General features: G+C 46.5%; 1 protein-coding gene and 1 non-coding gene across 3 annotated transcripts in view; both read left to right on the forward strand.

The window, feature by feature from the left end:
* The first annotated feature begins 4,925 nt into the window (after nt 1-4,925).
* Nucleotides 4,926-25,316, forward strand: part of ccdc87 (coiled-coil domain containing 87) — a 174,548-nt gene continuing 154,157 nt past the window's right edge. The window contains exons 1-2 of one of the 2 annotated variants that reach the window (XM_038811295.1): nt 4,926-5,432; nt 19,527-19,722. In XM_038811295.1, the coding sequence (XP_038667223.1) occupies nt 19,539-19,722 (184 nt within the window). In that variant the 5' untranslated portion in view covers nt 4,926-5,432; nt 19,527-19,538. Of the gene's footprint in view, nt 5,433-10,959; nt 11,268-19,526; nt 19,723-25,316 lie in introns of those variants that run through there. The other variant, XM_038811294.1, reaches the window with a different exon arrangement.
* On the forward strand, nt 12,613-12,719 carry LOC119974066. Its single transcript, XR_005462453.1, has one exon. It is a non-coding gene; the product is annotated as a U6 spliceosomal RNA (small nuclear RNA).

Consider the following 25,316-nt stretch of genomic DNA (forward strand, 5'->3'; position numbering starts at 1 on the left):
TGGATCCTGGCGCACTTACCTAAAAAAAAAATGAAATTAAGGTTAATCAAGGTGAATGTCAGCAATTTTAGTTTTTGTACTAATTATTTCTATGTATAAGTAACAAAATAAATATTTGCATGTCAGCTGTAACAGCAGTGTTCTGCTCTAATTTCTCTATATCCTGGTCCTTTTAAATGAGATGATTAATTTAGCACTAAATTATGGTCAATTTCGTATGCAAATGTAATGTCATGAAACAGTTTCCATTTCCAGCCCACTGACATGACAGTTGCTTGCAAGTTGTTGAAATTGGTAAAAGGTAAACTCTGAGCAATGAGGCGGCAGTGCTAATAAAATGTCAAATTAAAAGGGACATCCGACAACAAAATGAACACGTGTTTTTTTTTAAAAAGGTAAAATATAAGAAGGGGAAGCAAACCAGGTGAGGCAATTTGGGGTGGAAACAATGAGGTTTGTTTGTTGAGGGATGTTTTACTAATGAGAAATAAATGTAGCAACTGAGGAGTTGAGGGATACAAAACGTAAGCTTAAAAAAAAAGTTCTGCCATTATGGAACCAAATACAGGAACTACTTGGATGGACAGTGATGGAAAATTTGAGGATGACTATAGCATAGTTGAGTTGATAAGTGAATCAAGCCAGATAATTTTACTGCTCGGATCAACAGCAGAATGCAAACTTGAGCGAACATTCAGACTTTGGAGATTAGTACAATTGTTTTTTATGCTGAAAAAAGCCACGATAGTGGAGATAATGTTGAGTCTAAGATCCAGGAAACCATGAACAGATAACCGGTATTGTCCAAAATATCACAAGACCAAAACAAGGTCCTCGAAGTAAAGATTGATTAACCAAAAATACAATTTGGAGAAAGATGCACTTTCCAGTTCAGAGAAATTTTAGGCAATTTTTTGCTTAGGAAAATGCGTGACTAAATATGGTGCAAAGCTGATACCTACATGATTGTAAACTGATTTCTTGGAGCTAGTATAGTCTTAAATTGAGTTGGAAGTAATCCTGCAGGGAGAAGATAGGCACCCAGTGTTCACATCAGATTAAATTATAAATATATGAGCTCTAAAACCCGCAAATTGGGATTGGCTTAAAATTAATACAAGGGGATACAAATCAATATTCTCCTCTGGTGTTCATGTGTGCAGCTATGGCTCAGTTGATTGCGCGCTTGCCTCTAAGTCACCAGGTTCCAGATTCAAGCAGGGAGTACTGTGCTGTCAGAGGTACTATCTTTCAGCTGAGATGTTAAGGTGAGGTCCTGTCTGCCTCTTCGGGTGGATGCAAAAGATCCCATATTAAACTATTTTGAAGATGAGCAGGAGAATTATCCTTGGTGTCCTGGCTCATGTTTATGTTTCAATCCACATCACGAAAAAGGATTATCTGGTCATTATCACATTGCTGTTTGGGGGAGTTTATGTATACTGCTTCAGTTGTGTTTATTGTATGACATAGAAACAGAAAATAAGTGGAGTAGGCCATTCGATGGCCCTTCAAGCCTGCTCTGCCATTCATTATGATTATGGCTAATCATCTAACTCAGTAACAATGTCCCCCCCCCCCCCCCCCCCACCCCCCATAGCCTTTGATCCCCTAAGCCCCAAGAGCTACATCTAACTCTTTCTTGAAAACATGCAATGTTTTGGCCTAAACTGCTTTCTGTGGTAGAGAATTTCACAGGCTCACCACTCTCTAGGTGAAGAAATTTATTTTCAAATCATTGTTTACCACATGTCCTTAAGAGTGTTACCTCTGGTTCTGGACTCCCCCACCATCAGGACCATCCTTTCAGCATCTACCCTGTCTAGTCCTGTTCAAATTTTATAGGTTTCTATGAGATTCCTCCTTATTCTTCTATACCCCAGAGAATTTAATACTAACTGACTCAATTTCTCATTTGCCAGTCCTGCTATCCCAGGAATCAGTCCGGTAAACCTTCACTGCACTCCCTCCATTGCAAGAACATTCTTCCTCGGGCAAGGAGGCCAAAACATAACCGAAGCAAAACATCCCTGCTTCTGTACTCAAACGTCAGTGATTACACTTCAAACGTACTTTGTTGGCTGTAAAACGCTTTGTGATCCCAATGGTCATGAAAAGCATTACATAAATGCAAATCTATAGGATTTGGGAAATGAGAGGACATCACAAAAATATTTAAGGATAAATGAATGATTGTGAAAATGGTTTTCTCACAAAGCTACCTTCATAAAGAGCTGACAGGTGGGGAGAGGGCAGGAAGCATACAGCATCTCAGAACAGGATAAAAGGTAAAAACATGTAGGTAGGAACACAAATACATAAACCAAAAGCAAAATAAAGTGGATGCTGGAAATATGAAAAAAAAACGAAAATGCTGGAAATCAGATCATGCAGGTGGTGCAGGATGCAGTGTAACTACAATGCCACATAATTGCTGCAATTTGGAATAATGCTGTCACTTTAACCTATTGGCATAAGGAATTCCTATTATATTTGATTGTGATGGTAATTTCATTGACAGATTCCATGTCATGTTGACAAAAAGAATGACTAAAAATCACGATGAAAGGAAGCAAAATTTGTGTATAGCAAATGTCTGTACTCGCACAAGAATTTTTATACATGGTAGTTTATTGCAAATACTTATTCATGTTATTACAAAACAAATATATCTTGGGCCTTAGCAATGCATTTTATGAGACATGACAATTGTTTTAGTATTGCTGTTTGAATATTTTGCTATGATATATTTTCAACTCTATACCAAACAACCCATTTTTCCATGATTCATTTAATTATTAGTTATTCGATCCCAATGTTTACAGTACAACACAGCTACTGTGACTCAAATGAGTTAGATATTCCTCTGCACTTCAACCATCTGCATTGTTACTAAAATTCTCACACAATTTGAGTGATGAAACAACATACGTTACTTCACCTACATTAGTTTACCTTTTATTATATGGAACATCCTTGAATGTGTTCCATGTGTTCTAGAACTCCTATGTTTGAACTGCTCTAATCAGGTTTCTGCCTCGACGACAGGACCGCACCAGCTCATATTAAGGTCACAAGTAACATCATTTGTGACCGTGATGAAAGTAAACGTTCCCTCCTTGTCCTTCTCTAGTTGCCTGTAGCCATTATTTCTTCCAACACCTCTTCATTCTGATTTGGCTGTGTGGGATTGGTCTTTTCTACCTAATCTAACCTTTCTATCTAATTTTCGGCAGAGAATCACTTACAATTGCTTCTCTTCCTATTTCTGCACAATTACTTCTGGCCTTTTCTAAGGATTTATCCTTGGCATCCTCCTATTTTTGTCATCTTGGCCATGTCATCCAAAAACACAATATTAGGTATCAGATGTATGCTAACAAAACCCAGCTCTATCTCAACATCAGCTCTTTTCAACCCCTCCCCCGATGCTCGGATTTGAGCAGAAATTTCCTCCCTTTAAATACTGGCAAGACTAAAGCCATTTTTCAGCCCCAATCAAAATTCTGTCCCCAAGCTACTGGGCTCCTTCAATTGCCTTGGAAACAATCTGGGATTAAGACAACCTTAGTGTCACACTTAACACTGAGATGAATCTCTGACTACATATATGCGCCAGCACCAAGATTTTTTTTTTTTTAAATTTAGAGTAGCCAATTATTTTTTCCAATTAAGGGGCAATTTAGCATGGCCAATCCACCTATCTTGCACATCTTTTGGGTTGTGGGGGTGAAACCCACGCAAACACGGGGAGAATGTGCAAACTCCTCACGGACAGTGACCCAGAGTCGGGATTCGAACCCGGGTCCTCAGCGCCGTAGGCAGCAATGCTAACCACTGTGCCACCGTGCTGCCCCCGCCAGCACCAAGATGACCTATTTCCACAACATTGCCCAACTTTGCCAAACTGATCTGCTGCTCAAAGCCTCTTCATGCCTTGGTTACCTCTCGACTTCAGTATTCCTATCTATCCCTGGTTGTTATTCTCATTATACTCTACGTAAACTAGAGGTCATCCATAGTTCTGCTGTTTGTGTCCTAATTCCCCTGTTCCCCTAACAGGCCTGTGATTGTTGCCCTACATTGCTCTGATTTTAAAATTCTCATCCATCCATAGCCTCGCTACCTTTGTAAACACTGCCCATATCCTGAGATATGTGCACTCCTCCAAATCTGGCCTCTTTTGGGGGGGGGGGGTCCCCTGATTTTAATCGCTCTGTCATCAGTGGCTGCACCTCCAGCTCGCTAGGCCCACAATCTGGAATAACCCCCTCCACCCCCACCCCCCTTACCCCACCTTTCCATCTTGCTTTCCTCCTTCAAGACAGGTTGACAAAACCTTTGACCATCCGAACTAATATAACCTCATGCGGTATGTTTTGCTTTGCAATGTTGCTGCGACACGCTTTGGGACAATTATTACGTTTAAACCGCTGGATCTGGCCTTACCATTTAGCTCGGGGGCAGTGCCACACAACTGTGTGTGTGTGTCAGGGGCCTCACGGTAGCATGGTGGTTAGCATCAATGCTTCACAGCTCCAGGGTCCCAGGTTCGATTCCCGGCTGGGTCACTGTTTGTGTGGAGTCTGCACGTCCTCCCCGTGTGTGCGTGGGTTTCCTCCGTGTGCTCCGGTTTCCTCCCACAGTCCAAAGATGTGCGGGTTAGGTGGATTGGCCATGCTAAATTGCCCGTAGTGTAAGGTTAATGGGGGGATTGTTGGGTTACGGGTATACGGGTTACGTGGGTTTAAGTAGGGTGATCATTGCTCGGCACAACATCGAGGGCCGAAGGGCCTGTTCTGTGCTGTACTGTTCTATGTTCTATGTTAACATGGGGGTGTTCCGAGTGTGAGGTTGGGATTTGGTCTCCACAAGGACTCTGCAGTGGTCACTCCCATTCCTGCTGTCGACACATACACACACCTGCGGGCGGGTGTGAATGATATGTGGTGTATATTCCCTTCCCTTTTAGATCAGTGTGGTGCATGGATTTGGGAAAGAGGCGGAGTCAGGTTGTTTGGGGGCTGGAGGGGAAAACCTCCAGTGGAGCTCTGCCCCTCTCTCCCTGGTTTTCTGGGCAAGGACAGGTGCCCATCAAAGCTCGTCTTCCGCAAAACCATGGATTCAAGATGAACCATCTTCCAGGCCGGGAGCTCTCTCACCCGCGCCTCTCCCGGGATGCGAATGATGGGCAGGCCCTCCGCGGAGCTGTGTACGGCCGTCTCCTAGCAACCGGCCGGCACTCTCTCATCTCACCCTCCCCGGGATCCCTCCGCCACACTGCGGAGAGTGGTCGGGCGGAGGGAGACTGGAGGAGGAAGCCGGGTGAAGAGTTCGTGTCCCGGCTGGGCGGCACGGGCGAAGGATGAGGCAGCAAGTTGCTCTCAAACTTGGGTCGTCAACACTGAGAGCCAGGCCTGTCCACACACCAGGTAAGGGGGGCATTCCCTACCTCTATTCTCAGCTGTATGTGGCTTTGAGGATGTATGATGACCAAGAGGCTCCACAGTTAGTGTATTGAGATCCACATTAACATTTATTGCAGTTATAGTAAAAGATCATGCTTAATTTGATGAGCATATTTATACTTTTGAAGTCAGTTCTGTATTTTACTGTTTCTGTACAGAGCTTGGGGGTACTTTATATATAAGGTATACATATATATTTGTACACCTTTATTTCCACACACTGTTCGAGCATCAACTCGATAGATTCCCATATTGTCATGTTATGATTATTGAGCACAATATTAATTTATTACAAGACCAATTTTTTCACATCCTAGATGTTCAGAAACGTACTTTACACATCTATATTTTACAAAACAAATAGTGATTTTGAAAAGGTGACAATAATAAAGTGCAAAGAGCCTACTTGCGCCGCACAATGTCAGATAATCCTTCATATCTTGACCTACAGGTTCATTAACACATTTTGGAGGCAAAATTGGAGTTGTCTCAAGTAATCTGTTTGCACATTTTACCGTTCAGCTGCAACACTTGTATCGATAGTACCTGACAATGTGGAAAATTGCCCAGGTATCGCCTGTCCACAAAAAGCAGGACAAATCCAATGCAGTGAGCTATTGTCTTATCAGCCTCCTCTTGATCATATCAGCAAAATTAAGGAAGGGGTCATCAACAGTGCTGTCAACCAGCACATACACAGCAAGAACATGCTCACTGATGCTCACTTTGGGTTCTGCTAGGGCTACTGGCCCCATTACAGCCTTGGACTAAACAGTTGAACTCGAGGAGAGGTAAGAGTTACTACCCTTGATAGGAAGGCAGTATTTGACCGAGTGTGGCATAAAGGAACCATAAATAAAATTGAAGTCCACGTGACTCGGGAAAAACTCTCCACTGCTGGGGGGGGGGGGGGGGGGGGGGGGGGGTCATACCAAGCACAGAAGAAGGTAGTTGTGGCTGTTAGAGTCCAACTTAGTTCTGGGTCATTGCTGCAGGAGTTGTTCAGGGTAGTGCCCTAGGCCCAATCACCTTCAGCTGCTTCGTCAATGACCTTCCCTCCAGGATAAGATCAGAAGTGAGGATGTACACTGATGATTGCACCATTCACGACTCAGATATTGAAGCATCCTGTGTTCATATGCAGCAACATTCATGTTTGGGCTGATAAGCGATAAGTAGCATTTGTGTCAATCCGGTGCCAGGAAATTACCATCTCCAACAAGAGAGAATCCAACCATCTCCTCATGACATTCAATGGCATTACCATTGCTGAATCCTGCATGATCAACATCCTCGGGGTTACCATTGACAACAAACTGAACTGGACCAACCATTTAAATACTGTGGCTACAAGAGCAGGTCACCTCCTGACTCCCCAGATCATGTTCACCATTTATGAGGCACAAGTCAGGAGTATGATGGAATACCCGTTACTTGCCCACTTGAGTGTGTCTCGAACAAAACCATCTACAAGTTCCCCTCCAAACCACACATCATCCTCACGTGGAACAATATCATTCCTTCAGTGATCAGAATCCTGGAACCCCCTTCCCAGTAGCACTGTGGGTGTACCTGCTCATGTGGACTGCAATAGTTCAAAATGTAGCTCACTATCACCTTCTCAATGCAATAGCGCTGAGTAATAACTGCTGGCCTTGCTAGCAATACCCACATCGATAAAAGAAGAAAGCTAGATTGACATTGCAGAGGAAGAGAAGCAGATGGATGGTGCATGAAATGTATCTCTACTGATTTATGGTTTGAAAAAACAAGGTGGAAAGTGGCAATTGTTTCCTAATATTCTGTGATTGAGTACATGATGGCAAGAGCAGAGATCCTTAGGGTATCGGCCTGTGATCCGTATGAGATACTAACCAGTTTACTGAGGAGACAAAAGAGAAAACGCTGGAAAATCTCAGCAGGTCTGGCAGCATCTGTAGGGAAAGAAAGGAGCTAACATTTAGAGTCCAGAGGACCCTTTGTCAAAGCTTTTGTTAGCTGTTTTCTCTCCATACAGATGCTGCCAGACCTGCTGAGATTTTCCAGCATTTTCTCTTTTGATTCCAGCATCCGCAGTAATTTGCTTTTATCCAGAGTTCACTGAGGAGGTTTTAATTTGTGCCACAGTCTTGAAGAGGTACTGTCTGTCTATGAGAATTTGGCGAAGAAATCAATCTAGATAAGCAGGGTGGGGATCGTGGTTCAGCCTCTGGCCAACCAGGGTGATGCTCATTTCCTTTTTAGCATTGTGAAGGAGACTTTTTTACTGGTGCTTGGTTGTAGATGCCATGTATTGCAGTAGTTGGCCAGCTTTGCATTATCATCATTTAATGCACCTTACAGTTCCAGCAAAGTATAAGCTAATATGCCACAGCAAATATTGTCTACATGAGAAACTTCTAGGATTGGCTTGGGGGTAGGTGGTAGTTGTACAAGTTGAACAAAGCTGGGGCTAAGACAAACCTTTGGGTAGCTCATTCATCTGTTTCCTACAAGTGCTAGTCTTGTCACCTGCATTGATTCCAGGAGGCACAGAGCGAAACGCCAAATTGGTTTCTTTTAAACTGAAAATAAAGACGCTACCACGGCACATAAAACAAACCTCCCAGCCCAGGACTATCGGAAACTGCCGGTCCACTCCTGGGAGCTGCATTTAAAGGACCTGCTAACAAGCCACAGCTGGGCGGGCCACTGCCTTCTCGCCACGGGGAGATCAATCAAAGATCCCCCGTGGTCCTCGTGAGGATTATCACATCCCTTCCCCATCAAGTCTAAATCATCCAGCTCATTCTTGCGGCGATGAGGCCTCTTTCATCGTTTGGCACAAGTCTTTGAGTCGGTGGTAGGTGGAGCCGGATCAGAGGGGGAGGGGGGGGGGGGGGGGTGTGGTGAAGTGGACTGGGGTTTGTGCTTCCTTGTTGAGCGACAAAGAACCACTGACAGAGGCGCGTGTTCGGTGCTGACCTCCGGCGGAGGATCAACCTTCTCAGTCTCCATTTTGGGCTCCAAATCTTCATTGTTGGGGCAATGAATCTCTGTTCCTCCATAGGCTGAGTCCCCTTGCTGGAGGTAATTGCAATGGGCATCAAGGACGTGTCGCTGCTGAAATTGTCTTCGCTGGAGTGAGTTCCCTGTTTCTCAGGTGGTTGAGGTGCTTTTTCATGGCCTTCCCTTGGACTTGGATTTTGTAAAAACTGGACCAGACGTTTTCAGCATAACTCCTGGGATGCATTGGGAGCCATCTCCAAAATTCCGCACATAGACTGTATCTCCTCATCTGAAAGTCCTTTTGAGTCTTTTGGCGTCGTAGTTTCTTTTTTGGGTCTCCTGCTTTTAGTTCACCCACCTCCCCCCCCCCCCAAGTTGGAGAAATAGCAGGCTGAGCCTGGTGAGCAGTCATTGTCCCATTAACAATGTCGCTGATTGATGCACCATCAATTGGACTCGAGTCGTAGTGAAGTTCTAAACAACAGGCTTTAATACGCTAAATGTGAGCCCGGCAGTGGTCGTACAGAGAAAGGCCGACTGCCAGCCAACACGAGCTCTTATACCCCGCCTTGTAGGCGGAGCTACTAACCTCTCAGCCAATCGGCGGGGAGTCACATGACCAGCCACAACCAATTGACAGAGAGGCACATGACTTGCCTGGGCCAATGGGCAGCGAGGCGGCTGTACCAATGGCAGCCTGGTTCTCCGGTAATATGATCTCTCTAGCCATACTACCACACTGATGAAACTCCCGTAATCACGTGGGGCATGGTTCTATAATCGAAGAGGAACTGGGCTGGTTCTCCATTCTGGTTTTGAATGTTTGAACTGCCTGTTTGCCGTTAGACGATGGATATAGTACTCTGCTGTTCGGATGTATTCAATCTTCGACTTCATTAAGGCCTGAATTTCTCCACTGGCATCAGATACGAGGACCTCTGGTATGCTGTGGATACAAAAACTTTTCCAGTATTTTTCTATTATTGCATGAGACGTGTATAGGACATACAATGTATTTCTAACATTTTGAGTGACCATCGAGCATAATAAGGTACATTAAACCCAAGAACAGGCCAGTGAAGTCCACAGACACCTGCTCCCATGGCCATCCTGACCATTCCCATGGGTGCAAAAAAAGCCAAAGACAGGAGATTCTGGTTCCTCTGGCACAAGGAACACTGCTTCATCAGATTCCTGATGTCTGTATTGAGCCCGGGCCAGACATAGCTCATTGTGAGCATTTTCATTTTGGACTCCCCAGGGTGTCCATTGTCAAATTCCATTAGGATTGGGTACGACCTGGGGGGTGATGGAGGTGGGGACGACTACCCGAGCTCCCCACAGGATGAGCCATCTTCTACACTCGGCTCTTGTCATTTAGTGAGGAAGGGTTTCATGCTATCTGTGGGATGTTCTCAGATTCTGCCACTTAGGATCATATAGCAGAATTTTGCCAATGTGGGGTCTTTCTGAGTCCATGCTTGAATCTGCTTCATGGGTACTGGCAAGGTATCAAGGAAGTTCAAGGTCATGATTACTTCTAATGCCAGCAGAGGGGCCAAGCTTGTGGGCAGCGGGAGGTACCTCAGAGCATCCACGTTGGCAATTTGTGTTCCTGGGTGGTGCTCGAGAAAGTATGCATAGGCCGCTAACAGTAATGCCCAATTTTGGAATGAGCTGAGGCAACGGGGGAAATCGCTTTATCCTTTATGAAAAGACACAGCAGGGGTTTATGGTTTGTTATGATTGTGAAATGTTGGACGTAGACATATGGGTGGATTTCTTCACAAGAATAACACCAATCCTTTCTTTTGATCTGAGAATAGTGTCTTTCCGCATCCGCTATGGTCCTGAATGCATATGCTATAGATCTCTCTGCCATCCTCCCATAAATGGGAAAGTATTGCCCCTACTCCATATGGAGAGGCATCACATGTTCTCTCTTGGGGTCAAAATGAGCCATGATGTTTGATTATAGTAACTGCTGTGTCACCTTCACAAAGGCTTCATCCTGCAGCACCTGCCATGACCACTTCTGGTGTTTTTTTAACAGTGTACAGGGGGGACAATAAAGTGGCCAAATTTGGGATACATTTCCCATAGACGTTTATGGAGCCCAGGAATTTTAATTCTGTTGTATTCTGCAGGGCCTGTGCCTTTTTGAAAGCCTTGACTTTATCCTCCATAGGGTGTAGGGATTTTTTTATTGACTCGGTACTCCAGCTAGATCACTATGCCTGCCCGGAACATACATTTTTCTCATTAGAGATGCACACCTGTGTTAAAAAATCATCGCAAAACCTCCTTCAGGTTTGCTAGGTGCTCATTTTCTGTGGCCCCTTGTGATTACTACGTTGTCTAAGGAAGCCCTTGCAGAATGTTCTCAATCATATGTTGAAAAGTGGCACATGCCAATGAGACTCCGAAAGGCAGGTGTGAACATTTGTATAAACCCTTATGGGTGTTAATCATCATATATTTCATGGATGACACGTCTAGTTTTAGCAGGAGTAGGCATGGCACATATCTAGTTTGATGAAGATTTGACCCTTGCCAGTTTTGCATATAGATCTTCTATGTGTGGCATGCGGTACTGACCTAAACATTGAGACTTTATTAACCTTTAGTTTATAGTCCCCTCAAAGGTGCACCGACTTGTTGGCTTGAGGGCAGTGACGACTGGTGCAGCCCACTCTGCAAACTGCACTGGTCATGTTATCCCGAGGCTAAACCAATAAACCAGTGGGGAACGAAAAACAGGAAACCGCAATCACCACTGTAAATAATGCAAGTGAAAGAACAATGATGTAGGTATGTAAATAGTTGAAACCGACTGATGTATAAATATTTTTCCTTTTCCTCTGTCCCCTCCTGTTTGTCCATACTTATCCTTGATTTGTATACCACAAAAAACTCAATAAAAACATTTTAAAAAAGTTATCCCGAGGCTCTCTAACAGTTCGAGTTCGATCTCTGCTTTGGTAAGTAAAGCATATGGGACTGGTTGTGCCCTGAAATATTTGCCCTTGCTCCCTTTATTCTACCAAGGCCTATTTAGAATACTTTGGGGTATTTGCCAATGACCTCTTGCAGTTCTCCGGTTCCTAGTTTAAAAAATTATAGCCAGTCCAGATGGAGCCTCTGGAGCCAGTCTCTGCCTAAGTGGCTGGATCCTGGTCCTCGTACAACTCTGAGCGGGAGTCGGCCATTCTGCTGCCCATAGGTAAATGGGGTCATATTGATTCCTATAATCTTCAATGGTTCCCCTGTATATGTGGCCAACTTGGCCCTGGTGTCACGCAGGCCTTGGGGCAAGATGCCCATCCAGAGATTCTGGAAGGTCTGTTCCCCAATAATGGAGACACAAGCTCCCATATCCACCTCCATTTCTAGGGAATGACCATTGACCAAGAGTGTTACCTTTATCAGGGAAATCATAGGATGATACGTTTTAGCTGTATTGTTCCATCCTCTACTGATAGGCTTGCAAGGCCCAGGGCCTTAGGTGGTTTTGGCTTCTGGCCTGGGCGTGTGCACTGCTGATTCTGGCAGCCTTGCTTGGGTTGCGTCCTTTAGCAATTTACAGTAGCCTAGTGGCTGGCATTTGTAGTCCTCCGGGGAGGCTTCCCTGGTACCTCTATGGGTATCTGGCCATCTTTTGAGATGCCAGAATGTCCTTTCTGAATATTGAGTTGGTGGTGGGTGAGGCACGTGGGAGCCTTCCCTGGGAATGCTGGCTTTTCTGTATGGGCTCCTTCCGAGGTCTGAGAACGTTAATGTTCTTCATCCCTTGGAGTTTTGGGTCCCTTTCCTAGTGTTCTCCAAGAATAGTGCTAAATCTGTAGCCCTTTGGAGGTATAGGGTGGGTTCTGCCAATAATTTTGATGGTATCTCAACATTATTGATCCCACACTAGGGTCAATAAGCATCTCGGTCAGGGTTGGGCCAAACTCGAAGTGTTCAGCTGGCTTTCTTAATCTAGCCAGGAATTCTGTCACGGGTTCCCCAGAGGTCCTGCCAGCTTTGTTGAATTGGTAATGCTGGAGGATTATGGACGGCTTTGGGTGATTATCGTTCTTTACTAACTCCACAAGCTCGTTGAATGTTTTAATGTCAGAAGCTGCAGGACAAGTTAAACTCTTAATATGCTGAACATGTGCTCGCTTCAGCAGCACATATACTAAAATTGGAACGATACAGAAAAGATTAGCATGGCCCCTGCACAAGGATGACACACAAATTCTTGAAGCCTTCCATATTTAAAAAAAAATAAAAATAATGCTGAATGTTTGGGCCCCGCAAGCTGTCAAAATGATAACTTTTTGTCTTTTTTTAAATTTAGAGTACCCAAAACTTTTTGTCATCCCCTTCTATGCCGTTGGAGGTGGACAGGTAGAGCGTGCATTCTACATACTGCGTCCAGTCCTCCTCATCCACAACATAAGGCTGAGATTCCCAAACGGACATTTCCGCGTTTTTATTTTTGCTTTGTTTATTACCTAAGTTGTCATTGGAGAGTTTCGAAAAGGCGGTTCAGAATCCTGTGCTTGATCCTCGTCGCCAATGTAATAATTCCAAGAGGCACAGAGTGAAAGGCCAAACAGGTTTATTTTAAACTTAAAATAAAGCTGCTACCATGGCACACAAAACAAACGTCCCAGCCCAGGACTATTAGGAACTTCCAGTCCGGGTCTGGGAGCTCAATTTAAAGGTCCCGCTAACGAGCCTCAGCTGGGCGGGTCTCCACCCGCCCACCATGGGAACGTCTTCTACGAAGCCCAAGGGGAGATCAATCAATGATCCCCGTGATCCTCATAAGAGTTATCATATCCATATGAATTGCCTGCCCCGGAGTAGCAGTTCAGTGGCATCAATAACACGAGGAGGGAGAGCTCTTGATGTTTTAACAATTAAACCAATTGACCAAACTAATTCATATGCTGCAGTGAAGTCTGTGATGGTCATTGTGTTGCTAAATTCACAGTGGTCGACATAGTGTTCACAAAGACCACAAAATAGCTTGAACTTGAACAAAGCTATACATTTATGAACACTACTAATTTGGATTCAACACATACTCCTAAATAATACGCAGTTGATTATTAACATATAAACTACACTCATCTACAACTAATCTTAATACTGTTATAAACTATGATCTGCTCTTACTCACACTATGAATTCTTCTGTCTTTCTCTAGCTAACTCCTGCACTATTGCCTCCCCACAAGGCTTAGCATCAATGACGTACATACTTGTATCTGTGGCTCCCTCTGGTGGCTACTCTAGACATTTCATTAAGTCTTGCAGTTCTTACAGTTATGAAAATACCACAAGGTCAAGGAAAATTATTTCTGTTTTCAGCGGCTTCCTTTGAAAGCCATTTTCAATGAAAGTGGTTAATTTGATCACGTGCTCCTTCCTTGTCAAAAACCTGCTTGTTCTTGTGATATTGTATGTGTGCCAAGGCAAACAATGACATGTACCTTTAAGAAGCTGCATAGTGACATCCCTGTGACATCACCATGTGTGAGGCTGGAGTATAAAAGTACACCCTCTATGTTAGATACTCACTATTGCCTGTGACCCTGTAGCAGCAGGACTCCAAATAATTTAATGATAATCTTTATTGTCACAAGTAGGCTTACATTAACAGTGCAATGAAGTTACTGTGAAAAGTCCCCAGTCGCCACATTCCGGCACCTGTTTAGGTACACAGAGGGAGAATTCAGAATGTCCAATTCACCTAACAAGCACGTCTTTTGGGACTTGTGGGAGGAAACAGGAGCAAACCCACGCAGACACAGGGAGAACATGCACACTCCGCACAGACAGTAACCCAAACCGGGAATCGAACCTGGGACCTTGGCGCTGTGAAGCAGCAGTGCTAACCACCATGCTACCATGCAGCCCCATCTTATGTGTCAGGCACACAGTCAAGTAATCAACTTGTGTAACTGATCGGACCCAGGCAGATCAAGGTCAACGCAGAGCTGTAAATCATTGTTGCTAGTAATAAACTTCAGATACTTGTGTTTGACCAGAACCCTTGTCAGTCTCAATATCTTTCTTAACATAGATTGCATAGAGACAGATCCCTTGAGGTCGACATTGAGATCCTCAACATAAAAAGTGTAGTAGATTTTGACATGACACGTTGGATTGGATTTGACTAATTGTCACATGTACTGAGGTACAGCGAAAAGTAGTATTCTGCCTAGAGTCCAGATAGATTATTCCATACATGAAAAACATAAGACATACATGAATACATCAGATCTGCACTCACGATGTACTGTACTCCACTTGTGGCTTGACCTGCAGAATGATAGCAGGGATATTGACCAGTAGATTAATGGAAATTTTGGGTGTTTTAAAAAAATATATTTTTATTGAACTTTTAACATTTTATATCAAAAATTTACAAAGAAAAACAAAACCAGCATGTTTCTAAACAAGAGAAAAAGTTCCAAATGACAACAGTAACAATATGTCCTGTGACGGAAATACAACTCAAACAACCCACCCATCTCCGCCTCTCATTAAGCTAACAGTGATCAATTCCTTAAAGTACAATATGAAAGGCCGTCATCTATGGTAGAACCCATCAATCGACCCCCCTTACAGTGAACTTGACCTTCTTGAGGTACAGAACTCCATCAAGACACCTAGCCACACTGAGGCACTAGGTGGCATCACCAACCTCCAACTCAGCAGAATTGGCCGCCGAGCAATCAAGGAGGTGAAGCCAGGGCATTCGCCTCTGCACCCGGCCTCAACTCCGGCTGGTCCCCAAATATAGCTACTAACGGACAGGGCTCTAAGTCAACATTTAGGATTGTCGATATGGTGCTGAAGAAAAACCCCAAAAACCCACCAATTTGGGACAGGACCAGAACATGTGCATGTGGCTCACGGGCCCTCTCGAACGCTGCTCGCGTCTATCTTCAATGCTCCCCAAAAAATCGATTCATTCTGAGCTTGGGAAGGTGCGCCTTTAAACACCACCTTGAGCTGGATCAAGCTCAACCTCGCACAGGATGACATTGCATTCACCCTGTGGACTGTCTCACTCTACACCAGCTCCTCCAAAATGGATCCCAACTCCTCATCCCACTGGCCTTCACCTCTTCTACTGAAACCTGCTCTTCCCCCAAGATCCATCTATATATCCTGGACATGCTGCCCTCTTCCGACTGTGCACAGGAGAGAGTACCCTGTCCAATAAAGTGGACAGCGGCGGGAATGTCGGAAATGTCCGCCGAACAATATCCCATACCTGGAAGTACCTGAATGTATCCAAACCCACAATTCCTGCTTTCTCCTTCAACTCCTCCAAGCTGACAAACCAACCCTCCAGAAACAAATCTTCACCCTCTCCAGCCCCATACCTTTCCAACCCACCAAATGTGGCATTCAATTTCAGCTGCTCAAACAAATGATTCCGACAGATAGGAGCCCATCTTGACTCTGCCCCCAGCTTAAAATGCTGATGAAGTTGTCGCCATATTTTCAAGGTGAAGATGACCACCGGGTTCAAAGAACATTTTGCCGGAGCAAACGGCAGAGACTACATCACCAGCACCAGCACCTCCAAGCTAGTCCGTTTGCAAGACCCTGATTCCATTGCCACCCAGGTAGCTTCCTGGTCACCACACAACCTTCTTCGCATTGGCTGCTCAATAATTATTTTTTTAAATTTAGAGTACCCAATTCATTTTTCCAATTAAGGGGCAATTTAGCATGGCCAATCCACCTACCCTGCCCATCTTTGGGTTGTGGGGGCAAAACCCATGCAAACATGGGGAGAATGTGCAAACTCCACACGGACAGTGACCCAGAGCCAGGATTGAATCTGGGACCTCAGCGCTGTGAGGCAGCCGTGCTAACCACTGCGCCACCGTGCTCGGTTACTCAATAATAAAACTTCAAATTCTGGAGCGTCAGCCCCTCTTGCCTACATATCCCTCTGAAGGACCCTCTCTGAATCCGAGGATTTCCCCTCAACCATATGAAACCTGCTATGAGCCGCTCCATCCCCTGGAAGAACGACTCGGGTAGAAAAAGTTGGAGGCATTGAAATAAAAACAAGATATTCATCTTAATGGATTGAACCCAGCCCACCAGCGACAACGGAAGGCTGACCTACCTCTGTAAATCCTCCCTGACTCTGCTCAGCAGGCAAGTGCAATTCAATTTGCGAAGCCAAGCCCAATCCCGAGCCACCTAGACCCCCCAGATTCCGGAAGCTAGTCCCAACCAGACGGAACGACAGCACCCCTCCCAATTCAGCTCCTTCCCCCGAAAGGTTAACCAGAAAATAATTGCCTTTCCCAAAAATTAATTTATACCATGAGAAGGAGCTGACCTCTTCAATATGCCCTTGATGTCCCCCGTATCTGGCCCTGGATCCCTTACGTACAGCAAGAGGTCATCTGCATACAGGGATACCCTGTGTTCTACTCCACCCCTCACAATTCCTTTCAATTTATCCGAGACCCTCAAAGCGGTAGCTAATAGCCCGATCGCCTACGCAAACAAAGGAGGAGACATAGGACATCCCTGCCTTGCCCCCCTACGCAGCCGAAACGACACTGAACTCATGGTGTTAGTGTGCACACGACAGACGAAACTTCGTATACCAGCTGCACCCACGACATAAACCCAACCCAAACCTCTCCAGAATCAGAAAAAGATAGCTCCGCTCAACACTATCAAATGCTTTTTCTATGTCCAGAGACACGATTATCTCCAGTTCCAGCCCCAGTGCCAGGATAAGAACTGCGTTGAGCATCCGCCTCATGTTGGATGACATTTTATTGTCCTTCACAAAGCCCGTCTGATCTTCCCCCACTACCTCTGGGAGACAGGGCTCCAATCTCAATGCTAAGACCTTAGCCAAAAGCTTCGTATTCATAATAAGCAGTGAAATCGGGCGGTACGACCCACACTCTGTGGGGATCTTATCCTTATTCAGGAGGGAGGTAAATGCCTCCCCCAATATCTCCAGGAGAGAACTCCATGTCAGTGAACCGTTAAACATCCCCATCACCAATGGAGCCAACTGATCTGCAAACTTCTTATAGAATTCTACCAGGAACCCAGCCAGCAATCATCCCATAAACTTAACATTGTCTCAATTCGGGGCGCACACGTTTACCAACATCATGGCCTTCCCTCCAGTATACCGGTAACAATCACATAATGAGTCCCTGATCGGCCAGAACTGTCCCCGCCTGAAAACGAACTCTCTTCCCAACCAGAATCGCCACCTCCTCGGGTCCTACTGTCTTCAGAGACCCCCCAAGCCCCGCACGTTCCAGGTGACTAACCTTATCGGGGACCCTCACCCCACCCTCCTTGAGTCAGTCATCAGCACCATTCATACACACATTCCTGGGCCCCAGGCCCACCTAAAACGGTTTCCAGCCTCTTCTCTTGGGTGAGACAAAGAGAATGCCCTGGTGACTGTTAGTTCTTCCCCCCCCTCCCTCCCCCACCCATTGTCCACTCCCCTCCAGATTCGCAGACTGCCTGCTGCCACAATCACCCCATCCCCCCAACAAACAAACAAACAACTAGACCCATTGTGCCCCACCCAACCTGGCCCAATGAGTCGCAGACTCTCCCCGCACTCCACTCCCATTCGCTAGCCACCCCCTCTCCTTCCTGCTAGCAAAGTGGCCCCAATTTCGGGTTCCCCTTCAATTCCCCCCTAAAAACAATAACCACCCAATTCCTCCTGAGCCACTCTTTTCTCCCCTCACAACGTGCCCAAACCCCATCAACATTAACAAGCTTCTCTCCCTCCAAGAAACATATCAATCTTCTTACAGCCACAACCCCCAAAAGAACAAAAACGTAACAAAAAGAGGCATAAATGTATTGTTTTGTAAATTCAAATCGCCCAATTCTTTTTTTTCCAATTAAGGGGAATTTAGTGTGGCTGATTCACCTATCCTGCACATCTTTGGGTTGTGGGGGTCAAATCCACGCAGTCATGGGGAGAATGTGCAAACTCCACATGGACAGTGACCCAGGGCTGGGATGGAACCCAGGTCCTCGGCACCGTGAGGCTGGAGTGCTAACCACTGCACCACTGTGCCGCCCCATTGAGTCCATTGCAACCCGCAGTTCCACTAGGTGCACCATCCTGTATCGCACACCTTTGCTATAAAACACCACCTTTGCCTTTTTGAAGGCCGCATGCCTTTTTGCCAGCTCAATCCCAATATCCTGATATATCCGCACCGTGCCCGTCCCAATCAATATTTTGGATTTTTTTTGCCCACTCCAGGGCCTCCTCCTTCCATTGGTAGCCATGAAAGTGGATTATCACCGCCCGTGGTGGCTCATTCTGCCAGGTGTGGACACCAAAATCCCCTGAAAAAATGGGTAAAAGGGATCAAAAACAAAGACCCTGCCGGAACTAGCTTTTGTGTCTCTTGCTCTTATATGACGTCACTCTAAGTTGCAATTTTGGATCTTAGCCTGTTTTTTGGCAGACTGATGACTTTAGGCATGTAGGATTTTAGCAGTCTTCTTCTTCCAAAATTGGGCCAATTAGCAGTGGGCACATAATGTTTCAGGTGCTTGGGGGGGGGGGGGGGGGGGGGGGGGGGGGGTTGTCAAATCATCAGTTAATAAATAAATAAATCAATAATAACAAACAAATAAGAAAACATAAAAAAGGTGGCAATGCATCAGTATTCCTATCGCACCCACCTCGCTCACATCCCCTCCCTCCCCGCCCCACCACCAAACCAAACTCAACAAGTCTGCACTTGAAGGACCCCGTTATCAGGGAATCAGAAACCGCCAGCAATATGAAATCCTGTACGTAGGGTAAACTTCAGATAATATAATTCTGGACAATAGTCAGTCCATTCAGTTGAAATTGAGGATGGTGAAGGAAAGCTAGAGCTGAGTGTCACCAATAGACATGTGGAAGTTGACTTTACTCCTGCAAATGGTGCAAATACAAGGCATGATTTTTACATTTTTAAAAATTGGCAAGTTGTAAAATTTGGACCATTTGGAAAATACATTTTTGTTATTTTCTTTTCAACAGTGATTTCCTACAATGAAGTCTAACAGTCTTGGTGTAACAATTATGGAAGATAAAAACAAGAAGCTATCAAATAGAAATGGTTTCTATTCTATAGTGCGAAGCACAGCTGCAGCTAAGGAATTCCACCAACGATATAAAGACATACTGGAACCTCTGAGCCTCTTCACATCAGGCACTGAAGACGTAAAACCGCCAGGTACCCCGACATGATATTACAACAAATAAATGTTGGTTTCTGCAAATGCTTCATTTTATTACAGCAAGCAAAATTATCTTTGCGCTGGGTATATATGTTGGCGTACGACAAAAAGGTTTCATAAGAACATAAGAACCAGGAGTAGGCCATCTGGCCCCTCGAGCCTGCTCCGCCATTCAATGAGATCATGGCTGATCTTTTGTGGACTCAGCTCCACTTTCCGGCCTGAACACCATAACCCTTAATCCCTTTATTCTTCAAAAAACTATCTATCTTTATCTTAAAAACATTTAATGAGGCAGCCTCAACTGCTTCACTGGGCAAGGAATTCCATAGATTCACAACCCTTTGGGTGAAGAAGTTCCTCCTAAACTCAGTCCTAAATCTACTTCCCCTTATTTTGAGGCTATGTCCCCTAGTTCTGCTTTCACTCGCCAGTGGAAACAACCTGCCCGCATCTATCCTATCTATTCCCTTCATAATTTTAAATGTTTCTATAACATTCTCCTTCCCCCCCCCCCCCCCCCCCCGCCCGCCATCCTTCTAAATTCCAATGAGTACAGTCCCAGTCTACTCAATCTCTCCTCGTAATCCAACCCCTTCAGCTCTGGGACTAACCTAGTGAATCTCCTCTGCACACCCTCCAGTGCCAGTATGTCCTTTCTCAAGTAAGGAGACCAAAACTGAACACAATACTCCAGGTGTGGCCTCACTAACACCGTATACAATTGCAGCATAACCTCCCTAGTCTTAAACTCCATCCCTCTAGCAATGAAGGCCAAAATTCCATTTGCCTTCTTTATCACCTGTTGCACCTGTAAACCAACTTTCTGTGACTCATGCACTAGCACACCCAGGTCTCTGCACAGCAGCATGCTTTAATATTTTATTGTTTAAATAATAATCCTGTTTGCTGTTATTCCTTTCCTTTTCTCCTGTGCGGTGCTGTGGGTAAGAGGGTGAGGTTTAAGACAAAAGAAAATTAAACCTGCGTTTATAAAGTACCTTTCACATAATATCAGGATGTCCCAAAGCACTTTCCAGCCAGTGAAGTGCAGTCACCGATGTTCCGTCTAAGCAGCACTGGACTGCGGTCTGCAGCAATCCAAAACCTACCGCGCAGGGATCAAAAAGGCCACACACCAGAAGCGGTTCCTTTAAATTGGGTTCATACTCAGCCATGCGGAGATCTTTAAGAGACCCTGCAGTGCAACAATCACACGCAGCAAAGGAAATATTAGAAGGAAAATTTGAATATTGGAAACGTGCAGCCAGTTTGTGCTTGCAAGATCCCATAAACAGCAATGAGATAATGATGAGGTTGTCCATTTTAGTGAAGCTAAGAGACAAATATCAGGCAGAATATTTCAAAGAATTCCCTTAATCTGCTTTGCAAACAGTCCCAATTACTTGTACCAGATGCGTTTATATGAAACAATTTGTATAACCCTGCCCAATTGCCAGTATAATGTATTGCGTCAAAATAATTAAAAATCATTTGTTAGTTGCCCTTGAGTGACTGATGAGCAGAACTCGTACCCTAGAATTAAGAGAAAGTATTTTTGGAAAATAATAGCTGGAAAATAACCCAGCTATTATCAGGCAGTTTTAGGGCTGGTGCTATATTGGAGTGTGATATGCATTTAGCAGATCATCCTTGGATATGTACATGGAACTCTACTCCTTGAACAATATCTATTCATGTTATAGCACAGACCAAGGGTCAGATTTTTGCAGAGTTGGGGAAAATCCATTAAAAATGGTGGTTGGGGGGAAGGAGGGGAGGGATCAATTTGAAAAGTCTCACCCCCATTTCTGACTGGCCCAATTTTTGCCAACACAAGGAACGAGGTAGAGTATGAATCACATAGGAGGGAAATCAGAACTCAGCAGGACCACTGTGCTGTGTTCAAACAGACCCTATTTTGGCTGTTGCAAGGGACTTGGTGTGGGAGTGCAATGTTGGAGTTAACAACTGATGGAGTGGATAGAAGCTCTCCTGAAGATGGATAAGCTCTGTTTAAGTGTTATGGGGCTAGGTTTTATGATCCCTCTGCCAGGCCTGTTATTGCGGGGTGGGGGGAGGTGATATAGAAAATATGATGGGTGGCTAGCCCACCGCCTTCCCTCTCAACCTGCCCCATTCCTCACAAAAACGCTAGGTGCCAAGCACCTAAATTGGCAGCCCTCCCACCATTTTTAAGGTAATAAATGGGCAATTGAGCTTGTTAATAAGCCAAATTTATCTGAATATCACACTGCCCATGCTATAGTAAAGTTGGCATGGGCAGATAGCTAGGATTTTAACAAAACTGATTAAAAGGCAGGAAGGTAGGAGTTACGTCCTTTGGGAGGTGTGCACACTGCAGACACTCCACTCAAGATGTTACACCCACTTTGTCACTTCCTTTTTTAAAAAATAATTTTTTTTGAAATTTTTACAAAATGTAAACAACTCAGCTCTATTAACAAACCAACCGCGGTAACACCCCAAGAACAATTCCCACCCAACTTCAAAAGCAACTACAAACAAAAGAAGAGAAAAAAAACAAAAAACAAACAACAAAAGAACACCCTACAACAAAAGGGAAAGAGATAACACCTGCCACATCCCACAAACCCATGTACACTGTTCTCCCTCTCCCTGATCCAACCCCCCCACGTCCCCTCCTCAATCTCCTCACCCAGCTCCTCTTCCCATTTACCCTTCAGTTCCTCCACCGAGGCCTCGTCTCCCTCCTGCATTACCCGGTATATGTCCGAAATCCTCCCTCCTCCAACCCACACCCCCGAGAGCAACCGATCCGGCAACCCTCATGGGGGCAGCGAGGGGGACCCCTCCACCTGCTGCCTGGCTAACGCCCTCACCTGCATGTACCTAAACATGTTCCCCGGGGGGAGCCCAAACTTCCCCAAGCTCGCGAACCTCCCCTCCACAAACAGGTCCCTCAACCTCCTAACCCCTGCCCTGTGCCAGCCCAGAAATCCGCCATCAATGCTCCCTGGGACAAACCGATGATCCCCCGTATCGGGGCCTCCATCGAGCCCCCCACTTCTCCCCTATGCCGTCTCCATTGCCCCCAAATTTTGAGGGTAGCCGCCACCACCGGGCCCGTGGTATACCTCGTTGGAGGGAGCGGCAATGACGTCGTTACCAGCGCCTCTAGGCTCGTGCCCACACATGACGCCGCCTCCATCCTCTTCCATGCTGCCCCTTCCTCGTCCATTACCCACTTACGCACCATCGCTGCGTTGGCAGCCCAATAGTACCCACAGAGGTTGGGCAACGCCAGCCCCCCACTATCCCTGCCTCGTTCCAGAAACACTCTTCTCACCCTCGGAGTCCCATGCGCCCACACAAATCCCGTGATACTCCTGTTGACCCTCCTAAAAAAGGCCTTCGGGATAAGGATGGGAAGGCACTGGAACAGGAACAAAAACCTCGGTAGCACCGTCATCTTAACGGACTGCACCCTCCCCGCCAGTGACAGCGGTAACATATCCCACCACTTAAACTCCTCCTCCATCTGCTCCACCAGCCTTGTGAGGTTGAGCTTGTGCAGGGCCCCCCAGCTCCCTGCCACCTTGACCCCTAGGTACCTGAAGCTCTTCCCTGCCTGCTTCAATGGGAGCCTACCAATCCCCTCCTCTTGATCCCCACAAACACCTCACTCTTTCCCAGGTTCAACTTATACCCCAAGAAACCCCCGAATTCACTAAGAATCCTCATCACCTCCGTCATCCCCCCCCACCGGGTCCGCCACATACAGCAACAGGTCGTCCGCATATAGCGACACTCGATGCCCCCCCCCCGCACCAGGCCCCTCCAGTTCCCTGACTCCCTCAATGCCATGGCCAGGGGCTCAATTGGCAACGCGAAGAGCAAGGGGGACAGGGGGCACCCCTGTCTCGTCCCCCGGTACAGCCGAAAGTTCTCCGACCTCCTCCTATTTGTGGCTACACTCGCCATCGGGGCCTCGTAGAGCAGCCTCACCCACCGAATAAACCCCTCCCCAAATCCAAACCTCTCCAACACCTCCCACAAATACTCCCACCCAACCCCATCGAAGGCCTTCTCCGCATCCAATGCCACCACTATCTCCGCTTCCCCTTCCATGGCCGGCATAATGACATTGAGGAGCCTTCGCACGTTCGTATTCAACTGCCTTCCCCTCACAAACCCCGTCTGGTCCTCATGAATGACCCCGGGCATGCAATCTTCTATTCTGGTGGCCAGGATCTTTGCCAGCAGCTTAGCATCGGCGTTCAGCAGCGAAATCGGCCTATATGACCCGCACTGCAGAGGGTCCTTGTCCCGCTTCAGGATCAAGGAAATCAGCGCCCGTGACATAGTTGGGGGCAAAGCCCCCCCTCCCTTGCCTCGTTAAAGGTCCGGGGGATCAACTGGGGGCCCAACAGGTTCAAATACCTTTTATAAAATTCCACCGGAAACCCGTCCGGCCCCGGCGCCTTCCCCGACTGCATGGTCCCTATCCCTTTGACCACCTCCTCCAGCTCGATCGGCGCCCCCAGTCCCTCCACCTGCTCCTCCTTCACCCTCGGGAATCGCAGCTTGTCCAAGAAGAGCCCCATTCCACCCCCCTCCACCGGGGGCTCCGACCGGTACAGTTCCCCATAGAAGTCTCTGAAGATCCCATTAACATCTACTCCCCTCCGCACCACCTTCCCAGCCTTATCCGTCACTCCCCCAATCTCCCTGGCCGTGTCACGCTATCGGAGCTGGTGCGCCAGCATCCTGCTCGCCTTCTCCCCGTATTCATACACCGCCCCTGTGCATTCCTCCACTGAGCTTCCGCCTTTCTGGTAGTCAATAGGTCGAATCTGGCCTGAAGGCTTCGCCTCTCCCCCAGCAATCCCTCCTCTGGGGCCTCCGCATATCTCCTATCCACCCGCACCATCTCCCCTATCAGTCTCTCCCTCTCCCTCTGCTCTCCCTTCTCCCTATGGGTTCTGATGGAGATCAATTCCCCCCTCATCACCGCCTTCAGTCCCAGACTGTCCCCACTCGGACCTCCCCGTTATCATTGGCCTCAAGGTACCTCTCGATACACCCCAGAACCCTCTCGGCCACCTCCTCATCTGCCAGCAGCCCCACCTCCAAGCGCCAGAGCGGACGTTGGTCCCTCTCTTCCCCCAGCCCGAGGTCCACCCAGTGCGGGGCATGAACTGAAATGGCAATGGCGGAGTATTCCACATCCTCCACCCTCGACACCAACCCCCTGTTCAGGACAAAAAAATCAATCCTCGAGTAGGCCTTATGTACGTGGGAGAAAAACGAGTACTCCCTGGCCCTTGGCCTTGCAAACCTCCAGGGATCCACACCCCCCCCCCCCCCAAAATCTGGTCCATGAATCCCCTCAGCACCTTAGCCGCCGACGGCCTCCTACCCATCCGGGACTTGGATCGATCCAATGGGGGATCCAGTACTGTGTTGAAGTCCCCCCCCCCCCCCCCCCCCCCATGATCAGGCCCCCCACCTCCAGGTCCGGAATGCGGCCCAACATACGCCGCATAAACCCCGCATCGTCCCAATTTGGGGCATAAACATTCACCAACACCACCCGCTCCCCCTG

The sequence above is a fragment of the Scyliorhinus canicula genome, chromosome 11 (assembly GCF_902713615.1).
Source record: "Scyliorhinus canicula chromosome 11, sScyCan1.1, whole genome shotgun sequence".
In the NCBI taxonomy this organism is placed as follows: Eukaryota; Metazoa; Chordata; class Chondrichthyes; order Carcharhiniformes; family Scyliorhinidae; genus Scyliorhinus; species Scyliorhinus canicula.